At 41.3% G+C, this 11,282-nt stretch overlaps 1 protein-coding gene across 3 annotated transcripts in view; it reads left to right on the top strand.

Moving 5' to 3' along the window:
* The first annotated feature begins 6,489 nt into the window (after positions 1-6,489).
* The window catches only part of RMDN3 (regulator of microtubule dynamics 3), a 96,422-nt gene continuing 91,629 nt past the window's right edge, over positions 6,490-11,282 (top strand). The window contains exons 1-3 of one of the 3 annotated variants that reach the window (XM_075192800.1): positions 6,490-6,612; positions 8,449-8,650; positions 8,821-8,986. In XM_075192800.1, coding sequence (XP_075048901.1) covers positions 8,458-8,650; positions 8,821-8,986 — 359 coding nt within the window. In that variant the 5' untranslated portion in view covers positions 6,490-6,612; positions 8,449-8,457. Of the gene's footprint in view, positions 6,642-8,448; positions 8,651-8,820; positions 8,987-11,282 lie in introns of all 3 variants that reach the window. The other 2 variants (XM_075192801.1, XM_075192802.1) reach the window with 2 other exon arrangements.

Below are 11,282 nucleotides of genomic sequence, written 5' to 3'. Positions count from 1 at the left end.
CCTCCCGGTGTACAACATTCACACCTTCATTAGCCAAATCTGTAACTGGACTGTGGGTGATCCTTCCAGCATATGCAGAGGGCGTGCTGCAAATGCTGGATGGAGTCACCTCTTCCCGTACAGTGATGGGAAGGTCAGGGTTCACAACCAACAACACCCTTGGACTCGCCTTGGGGATTTGTGATGTCATCTGTTTAGAAGGCAGAGTTCTTTGCTGTTTTGTTGTTGTTGCTGACAGTATAACTCTCTTAAATTTTTTGTAGGGGGGGAGGAGGAGGGCTTAGATCCTTGGGTGAAGCTGGACCACTAGTCATGAACACGGGCCAGGGCCTAGCCGTTCATTGCCACTACGTGTCGTAAATGACATATTGCCAACTTTACGTTTCTCCTCAGATGATTTTAAGTTTCTCTTTTTGCTATTTTTTGAGAACTTGGGCTTTTTGGATTTTACATGCCCTGTACTAGGAGATTGGGCATCGGGCTTGCCAGACGACGTTGATGGCATTTCATCGTCTATGTCATGACTAGTGGCAGCAGCTTCAGCATTAGGAGGAAGTGGGTCTTGATCTTTCCCTACTTTATACTCCAAATTTTGGTTTTCCATTATATGTAGCACAAGAGAGCGTACCCCTAAGCCACACACACTCGGCAAAGCCTTTAAAAATTATATGCGACACAGGAGAGTACCACTGGACTTATACTGCTGAATCAGTGAACTTTGTAATAGCAGTACCACTGGACTTATACTGCTGAATCAGTGAACTTTGTAATAGCAGTACCACTGGACTTATACTGCTGAATCAGTGAACTTTGTAATATATCAGTACCACTGGACTTATACTGCTGAATCAGTGAACTTTGTAATAGCAGTACCACTGGACTTATACACTGCTGAATCAGTGAACTTTGTAATAGCAGTACCACTGGACTTATACTGCTGAATCAGTGAACTTTGTAATATATCAGTACCACTGGACTTATACTGCTGAATCAGTGAACTTTGTAATATATCAGTACTACTGGACTTATACTGCTGAATCAGTGAACTTTGTAATAGCAGTACCACTGGACTTATACTGCTGAATCAGTGAACTTGGTAATATTGCAGTACCAATGGGCTTATACTGCAGGATTGGTTTTGCAAATTTTGTTGTATTTAATTTTTTTTTTGTATTTTTTTTTATAACTTTTTTTTAATTTTTTAAACACTTGGGAATAATGGGGAAATAAGAACTATGCCCTTAGAAGCACAGAGCACAGGACACAGGACCACTGGACTGAACAGGACACAGCACAGGACCCAGCTGCACCACTGAACTCAAAATTGACAGAGCACATCACACAGCACCACTGGACTGATACTGCAGAACACAGCACAGCACAGCACAGCACAGCACAGCACAGAACTAAACAGCACAGCAGAGAACTAAACAGCACAGCACGAGATCTACCAGGACAGAGGACCACCTAACACACCCTCCCTCTACCCTGATCAATGCCCGAGTGAAGATGGCGGCGACTAGCGGGGAATTTATAGGTTCCGATTATCGCGAGATCCGACAGCGGGATTATGACTCCCAGCCTCGGTTTCAAGTTTTCATTTGGCGCCAATACCCGGATCTGTCTCGGATCCGACTCGGATCGGCAACGTTCGGGTGGGCTCGGATTCAGGAAATCCGAGTGCGCTCATCTCTAGTTTCTACCCAGGTAATATGCTCAGAAGATGCTGTACCAGGTAACTGGGAGGCCGGGCAGAGTGAAGATGTGTATTCTGTGCCTGGACCAGCTGCACACAGAGCGGTTGAGCATGAGGGAGAGACACATAGTCCTGACCAACGGGAAGTATCGAGGGACAGCAATCCTTACATTGCTGCAGGGACCTGCAGTTCGAATGTTCACCACTTAGATCTACATTTGAGTTCTGACCATTTCTCTGAGTTGTCTATAGAGACAGGGGAGTCAGTTGCTAGCCCACACTCACTTAGCCAGTCGTCTAACGGCTTAGAGGAGATAGATGAGGGGCCCAAACTCCCTGTTACGCTACACCCACAGATAGATGAGTCTAAGGGGGAGCGGAGTGTCCTGTTCCTTAGACCCTCAGATCAGAATCACATAGTGCAGTGGATTCCAAACTTTCTTAGTTCGAGGCACCCTTAGGGTCTCCATCATTTTTTTCAAGGCACCCCTAAGCCAAAATAATTACCAAGAAGTCACCAGCCTTGCTTACCACCAGCCCTGGCCACGGCACCACAGGGAGGTCACCGCGGCACCCAGTTTGGGAACCACTGACATAGTGTATCCCACAGACGGGGAATTGTGTAACTGGGAAGCAGGGCAGAGTGGACGTAGGTATTCCGCTGTGCCAGGATTGAGGGGTTCCCATTTACAGGAGTTCTTGTGGGAGGGAGACGTTCTCTCAAGCAGCACCCACAAAGACACACAGTCAGTGAAAGGGGCAGAGAGCGTAGGTAAGAATACAGAGGTTAGCCCACAGCTATTGCAGGACCAAAAGTTCCAGCTGTCTGAGATAGATAAGCCCTTCTTAACCCCTCCCCCCAGAGAACCTATTGAGACCCAGCTATCAGCTATTCCATTTGAACCAGGTGAGATCTGTGGGAGATGGCTTGGGCAATGACCTGTCAGTCAATTCCCATGCCATCTCTTAAAAAGGGAGGGTATCGTGAACATAGAGAGCTTGCAGTTATTTATAAGGGATAATTCATAACTGCAGTGTAAATAGGTTGTATCAAATGAATACATTGATAAGTTAGTGTGACATGGTTCTCTTCAAAGCTGATAGATCAACGGGTTTTGTGTATGTTAAGCTACCCAGAGGGGGCTGGTAGATAAGGGTAGCACCTTATACCATTTATGGCAGGACGCAAATGTGAAAGTCTTTGAGGATATCTCTTGCAAGACAATGAAATCTAACACCTGTTTGGGAGGCCCCAGACATGCCGACTGCAGAAACAGGGTTGTATGGTAATGACAGATTCAAGCTGAATAAGGTCACAGGAAAATATCATATCATTTTCTCCAATATCATACATACCAGAGGCATGTGGGGTATGCAAATGAAGGGAAACTTATGACCTGTTGTGTGGAGGAAAAATCAGGTTTGTAAGTCATATGAGTGAGACGTTAGGATAGAGTGACAAAAACCTGTCTCTACAGCATAATCATAAAACCCTAATTTGCATTCTACAGTCCTGTTGGTTCTGACCTCCCAGGAAGGGGGGCTGTTGGCCCTGTAGCTTGGTTTTAAAACTGTATTGAAAATGTAACTCGGGGTTCTCTCTGAGGGAGTCATTTGATTGAAGAGGTTCCATTTTTTCTGCTTCTCCCAGCACAAGAAACTTGATTCTAAGTGAGGTATCAATTCTGTGTTTTATCCTTTTTATTTTATAAGAAACAATTGCACTATGTTTGTATGTCTTTTATTATCTTTTTATCTTAAGCATTGTGGATGTATTTTCCATATTAAATTACACTTAATAAGTTCTAGTCTCTGTGGTCTTACGAATTCACGCGACAGTTTGGTCCAGACGCAACCTAATTGAAACTGTGCAAACCTTGTGGTTTATGTGAACTCTGATTAAAGTAAATTGTGCTAGATTAATGCTAGGGAGAACCGAAGGCTTCCTAAAAAAGAGTGTTAGCTCTTGTCCGAAAAACCTTGGTGGTGGTAATTAGTATCGCAAAGCTAGTGTGTGGCATAGATAGGGAAGGATTTAATCATTTTAGACAGACCAGGTGGTTGTTGTTTGGTTAACCCTGTGTCACATAAGCATCACGCAGACTCAGGTGAGTGCTGTTCGTGACATGTAATAAAGGACATATAATACCCCTTCACCCCTTCACATTTATGATCATATGAGGCTGAAGTAGCATTTTAGGCGAAAAGGTTTGTTTTATTGAAAGAGGTAGCTCTACAGTGGTAGGAGGTTGGACTCTGAAGGTGACATTTACACTTTTGCAAAGTCTACTCCTTGAGATACTTTCACCTCCTTGCAAACCTTCACCACACTTCTAGTTTTCAGAGACTGGAAAGTAGGTATGCAATATCACTGCAAGTTGCTCTTCTCCCAATAAAACTGCATTTTGAAGATGCATGGCCAGACAACTGCAAATGGGATTCACAAAAGTACTTACAAAGTGTATTTGCGAAGGTCACAATAAAACAAAGGCACGGACACGTATTTTAGGCAAATATTAGCTTTATTATAGGCATTATTTAAAGATAGAATTATCCTTCACTGATATCTAGTGGAAGAAGTGAGTCTGTCCTGAGAAAACAGGACATATGCAGACCTAGTTTGGAGTTTTGTGTCGTTGCCTAAGATGGGAACTTCTCACCCTGATATATCGGCACTACATTACATTTGCCAAAATATGGGGCTGAACTTGTGACAGATAATGTGTTAATTACTTTGATGTTAGTTTCCAGTGCATTCAGGGGCGGATCTAGACAATTGTCCTACCCGGGGCGATTTTAGGGGGTGGGAATTTAGGCCCCACCCCCTTTCTTACTTCTAAGGCTGCCGGCGGCTGCAGCAGGTCCGCTTGGCAGTGACAGTGTGCTGCCCGGCTGCTCTGATTGTGAATCAGAGCAGCCGGGCAGCACACTGTCACTGCTGAACGGACCTGCACAGTGTGCAGCTGTCGGCAGCAAGCCCCTGCCCCCCCCCCCCCCCCCCCCCCCCCCACCCCCCCCTGGATCCGCCACTGAGTGCATTCGACAAGTAGAATACACTGTCAAAATCTCTGGATCAGAAACAGACATAGATGGAATTGTCAAAATTGTTCCACAGATCATTCACCTCATTCCATGTTTTGCAACAACATTATGCCCTTTCATCCAAGGATTTCACCCTTAATTGCTTACAGTTAGTGCCAATTCTAGCTGGGGGAACCATAGGCAGTATCACTCCCCTCTAATAAATGGCAACCCCCTCCTCGGGCATTGTGCCCCCACCCTCAGCGCTTCTTACCTTAGCAGGCGGGAAGTGTGTCAATTGGCTGTGTCAGATCTAATAATCTGTTCCCAGTTTGCCTGTGGTGTCATATCTGTAGGCGCTTCAATCGGCTGGAGAGAATAGACACAGACCAAGGTTCTGTATGCATGAAATATTCTCTGTTTATTGATACAAAGATACAAGATTTTATAGCCTTCTGAATATATGAATCCTATGTTATAAGCATACAATAGTCTATGGGATTGCGCTGCGGATTAATTATCTCACGTATTCTTGAGGTGTTTAACTTTGTCCCCCTTCTCAGGCCAGATGTGCCAATTATTCTTCTCCCAAGAATAATTGGCACAGGTTTATCTCATGTCTGCCATATCCAATGTCATGGGTACAGCTCCCTGCACACTACAAGTTGATAATGAACCCACTTGTTGTGCATGATTCCTTTAGACAAATCTTGTTACATTCTCACAGGAATTATCTATGTCAGCTTAACATCTTGCAAAACTGTATTTTAGCAGACAATTAATAATCTCTTTTAGCAAATAATATATCTATGCAAGTTACAAAAATGGTTGAACAAAGGCTTTATGAGGCCCTAACATCAAATCATATTTAACAGCTGAGACATCATAGCTATAGTCACAGTGCCAGCCCATCACAGACATGGAGGAGCAGCAGTTAATAGCTTCAAAGGTAAGATCTTGCATGATGCTTCTCCTCCATGATAGCATTAACTACATTGGATGAGTGTCATTATGTCACTCATTCAGTGTTATAGGTTCCCCCTAACTATTTATGCCATAGGTTTGCCTAATGGTAGTGCCAGCCCTACTCTCAGTCCTAACCCAAACGCAATATGAATTATTTTATTATAATTCAAGCTCTATTCACAAACTATAAATTCAGCAATACTTGCAAATACCATACGGAATGGTAAAGAGCACAACTTATATTGATGCAATGTATTTCCTTTGTGAAATAGCCTGTTTCACTGCAAAATTAGATTTGTGTGAAATTGTATTTCAACTTTGTTTATCAGATCTTAGCTATGGTCACTGCTAATCCGTGTTGAGTTAAGTGTTGTGTAACATTACTATCATTCTTATAATTTTAAATAATGAGAACTTTAATCCTTATCATTGAATTTTAAACAACAGAAACGATTGAACTTTACTCATTTGATTAGGGAGATATTTGTATTCTCCTGACTTTAGCAGAAAAGTAAATGCTACATTTGGAAGTAGACAAATATCTCCCAGATAAAATTGGCCAGGCTGAGGTATCCGACAAACACATACATTAAAACTGATAAACACTAACATCCATTATAAAAGGAAAACACGTTGCACTTAATTTCCCTTAAATATCAGGCACACTTAGCTATAATGTATGTACAATTGATCTGCAGTACCACCAACAACGTAAGCCTGTCATGTACACTGTACTCCGGAAAAGTGAAGCGCGCCTGCGCAGTAGCTTGAGGAGGAGCGCGAACGATGGAACGGAGTTAGGCTGATTAGCTCGCAGCGTCTAAGGAGGAGGCGGGTACCTTATAGTGGCACCGCTAAATCGAGAGGGGACGGGTTACGGCCGGATCGTCATCACACCGGCTTCCTTCCTCAGCTGAAGTAGGAACCGGGTAACTACAGTGGATGCATAAAACCTTATGTGCGAAAATAACTGTTCGTTGTCAGTCACATCATGTTCACCGGTGGTAGGGGGCGTGTTCTCCATTAGGAGTGTGTTGTGCAATGGCCCACCGTGACTGCCATCACTAGCATGTGTATAGTGATGGAGGCTTCCTACTGTTCTGTACTTTGTATCTGAATTATAAAGTTCATTGGGATCGTTTAAACATGCAACTGGGAGGAATTTACGTGTTCAAAACCTGTGTCAGTATTAGAAGGCGCTTCAGTGTTGTGGCATCTAACCACGTGGTGACTTGCATGTTGAGGCTGTGTGTAAGGTCATCTTTCATATTTGACGTATGTTATATCAAGGTCGCTATACCATGATTACAATGATTCTGGAAGTTTTTGTGTCGGCCTCTGATAAAACAGTGGTGCTGTTCCATAATATTTAGCAATGCTTTTGCTTGTCCCCCATACATAAATAAACTAAAAAATAATTGCCATTAAAAAGTTACCTTAACATTCCCGTGCACACATTTATTGAAATATTGTTTATTTGAAGAGTAAACAAAAATATAAAATTAAAACACTTTAATAGAGACCTATTTTAAAAGTGAAACAAAATAAAATCGTGAATTGAAACCCATAATAAAAGTGGAAAATATAAAATGAAACCCTTTTTTTTGGTAATGTGATGCAATGTTTGCCAATAAAGGATATTCCTTTCATTCACTTGTTTATGGAAGATAGATACATTTTCACTTACAATTCCATACAGAGGTTGCAAACAATCTCCCCAAGGACAGCCACCAACATGAATAAACAATAACAGACTGCAGTATTCACAAGAATTGAAACAATGATATCTATAGACAAACACAATATATCTACATACAGATAGTAACAGTAATGTGAATGCAGATAGATACATATACTGAAAGGGATTCACAGAAAATAATATGCAGACACAGGGATAGATGAAGTATACATGGGTATGCCTTATTTTGCAAAAGCCTTATTTTCCTGCATGGTATTTAGCTCTCTCTATATAAAGTTTAATAATACTGATATATAAAACTGTGTTTCTACTTTTGGAAAGTGGAGGGGGGGGGGGGGGGGGGGGGGGGGGTTACACAAATGTGTCATTTACCCTAACATTTGCTTAGGACAATGGGGTTACTGTACTTAATGTGAATGGGTTCCTGCTGCTTTTACAATGAGGGGAGGACCAGTCACACGTACGGAAAGGACAGCCAGTGTTGTTGGCCATCCAGGGGACAACTAGAAATTCTCTTCGGCTTTCCTGCCGCATTCCAGCAGAGGTTTCAGTTGGTGGTGGTCTTAGAGGGAACTTGACTGATGTACTTGTGTAGTGTAAGAGGTATATGGATTTCTAATCTCAGTAAAAGTTGCAAATGCCTTAATGAGTTGGGGTTATTTGTGATCCAATGGTCTAACTATATAAAAAAACCTGCTGTAATGGTTGTGGGTCAGGGGCCATTGCCTAACAACAACTTAAGAGAAGTATCTTGCAGACACTGGACCAAATTGTGGCTGTCATAGACCAATGTACTTGTGTAGTGTAAGAGGAGCATAGGTGTCTAAACCCTCCCCCCACATTTGAAAAACCTCTTTTATGAGTTGAGGTTCTTCATATTCTAGTTGATTAATCATCAAAAATTGTTGCAGTGTTTGGTTGTGGCCTTTATTTAACAATTACTTCAAATAAGTATCTTGTGTACATGGGAGCATGCTTCTTGTCTGCAAGAAAAGTATTTATACATGGAGAATTTAATGAACATTAAAAAGGATCCATTACTGTAATTTTTGTGCTTGCTTTTCAGGACAACATCATGTCTAAACACATCCTTTCATACCAGATTGGACTGAGCTTGGTAGCTGGAGCGGCTACAGCAGTTGTAGTTTACGTGTTGTACCAGCGACGACACAAGAAGATCAATAAAAAGCCGTCAAAGAAAAATGGTTATCACGTGCACACACTTGCAGATCATGACAACATTCCTTTAACTTCAAGTTACTCACAAGGTGATTTTTAGCTTGTCATATTTTCTTGTAACACTTAACATTGTGTTTCTAAAACTGTTTCTAAAACTGTCATGCCTACAACTATATAAAAAAAAAGTAAACAGATGTTGTTTTTCTCTACACAGAAAATCAAACTCTGTTAATATTTTTTTTGCTGTGCTTCATTCCAGCTTTATCAGGAAAGGGAGATATTGTGTCTGTGTCACGAGGTGAACAGTTGGAGTTGTTGAACCGTCTGGACCATGTTCTTGGCAGCATTACAGAGTTGAGGCAGGAGGTTGAATGTCTGCGGAACATTCTTCATGGCCTAGCTGAGCATATTGTTGGAGAAGTGCGGTGGGTACTGATTTTGGACAAACACTTAATATGATTTGTTGTTTTGTTTTTTTTAATTATCTATAATATAAATGTCTAGTGGCGTGTGTTAGTCTGTCTGTGTGGAAAATATAAAACCAAGCTGCAGCGCCACCTGCTGGGCGGAGTTATACACTGACCTACTAAATTCTTAGTGTGTGTGGAAAAAAAAATTCAGAAAGGGCTGAAATTTGGTATACTAAGATGTTTTTAATTTGTTAATTTAATTTGTTAATTGTTAAAAGTGTTTATAAAGATTTAAAAAAAAAATATATATATATTTCTTGAAGGAGAAGTGACAGTTGGGAGTGGTTGGTGGTTGCCGGGGGTGACAGTGGGGAGTGGTTGGTGGTTGAGGCCTGGGCTATGGCCCAAATGCATGACAAGAACCTTTTTAACACCTTAAGTAGCTTGATTTGACTAGAATGCATGAGTATCATGCACGGGTTAACTTGTGTATACATATTTTCCTATGTATTTTGCACCCATACATCCAGACCATTTAAAACAAAATAATTTAGGTGTAGCATACATAAGTACTGAAATGTTTGTTTATTTATTAACCTAATTTACTGACTAAGGATATAGGATGGCCTTTTATAGATATATTATAGAAATATGGCATTACTCAGATTTTTTTGAGAAATTCCAGATACTTTTATTTAAAAAAAAAAATAAATAGAAAATTAATCCTAATTTGTAACACCCATCGCCTTAACTGTGTGTTTTTTTTTTTTTATTATTTCCTGCTTTCTTCTTAAATGCAAAGTTCAGCAATAAGGTGAAAGCATTATTTCCAATCCAACTTTTCATATTTGCATGACACTAAACATAAATAATCAGTCCCAGAACTAGAAAGCTGGCCAATGTAATCCTTTTCACATCTTGTTGTATTGTTAAAATCTCTCATCCACTAGACAACAATAGGAAGCAGTTTGATCATGCATCATATGTTGTAAACTAAAGGTAGCCACTCTGTGCTATCTAGCATGGTTTCATGCACGCTTACTGCATTAAATCACCATAAATCTTGCACCTGTATTTACCAACTGTCTGCAGCCATAAACAGGGGCGCTCGCAGGATTTTTAAGTGGGATTTCCCCTCCCCACCCGAAAAAAAAAAAAAAAGAGAGCGCTGTATACAGCACCACCGCAGACGCTTCTTTGACAGCGCCGCTATGTAGGGGCACTTCTTTAGCGGAGGGGAGGGGTTTCTTGAGACCCAGAAACCCCCCCCCCCCCCCCCCCCCCTGCGTGCACCCCTGATGAATTAGCACAGTACCTGTAATTACAACATCCTGGAGCCAGGAACTAGAGCTGTTCCTGTAATCATTAACTGCCCATAACTAGGAATTAGCACAGTGCCTGTATCCAGCAACTGCCTGGAGCCAGGAACTAGCACAGTGCCTATATCCATGGACATGTATCCCCACCAACAGCTACAATTGCTATTCTGCTACCTTTTGTATAAGGTGTCCCCTCACCTCTTAGGTTGTAAACTTGTTTAGACAGGGACAACTTTACCTTCTTTTTCATTTAATTAAAAGTCGTTTGTTTGCATCATGATTCCCCTCAATGTACAGCTCTCCTTTAATTGTTGGTGATTTAATAGTAAAAGTTAATGATAAAATTCAGGTAATAATAGATAATTTGAGTAAATAGGTCGTCCTGAGCGTACTTTGATTACATGGGGTTCTTGAGAAAGAAACATGTCTCCCTTCTGTACTGAAGTCAAACGAACAGAAGCGCCAAAAATTATAGGGGGGCTGTGGTTGCTATGATAACTGATGGGGGCCCAAGAGGTTGCAATTATACAATTTCCATAGGGCCTCTGTGTAATATTGAGCCACCCTTAATCATAGCAGACAAACGTAGGCCTAGTCTGTGTGGGCTAGATACTTTTAGCAGTGGAATCTAAAAGTAATAACCACCCATCTTTTAAAGGCAGGAGGCTCTAGTTCAAAATGTCATATGTAGCATTTCTTCATAGCCACATTGCCACCCTGGAATTGATTTAGGCTAAGCACAATGAATTGTAAGCTACATGGGTAACTATACTACTGCTTTGGGGTCCCTGTTTACTGTGCAAAAAGATCATAAGACTCCAGCCAATTACACTAGTAATTACACAAAGTAAAAATATAACCCTCCCTTCCTCCTTGCCCCATCTTGGTGTCCTCAAGAGAGAGTCTCTATTATAGCCTTTCCCCAACCAAACATAGAGTGGTGGAAAAATATGCGCCTTATGTTTTTTTTTTTTTTGTTTTTTTTTAAGTGT

Source organism: Mixophyes fleayi, chromosome 12 (assembly GCF_038048845.1).
Source record: "Mixophyes fleayi isolate aMixFle1 chromosome 12, aMixFle1.hap1, whole genome shotgun sequence".
NCBI classification, from domain to species: domain Eukaryota; kingdom Metazoa; phylum Chordata; class Amphibia; order Anura; family Limnodynastidae; genus Mixophyes; species Mixophyes fleayi.
Note: the sequence above shows the minus strand (reverse complement) of the source record. Positions and strands in the feature narration are given on the sequence as shown.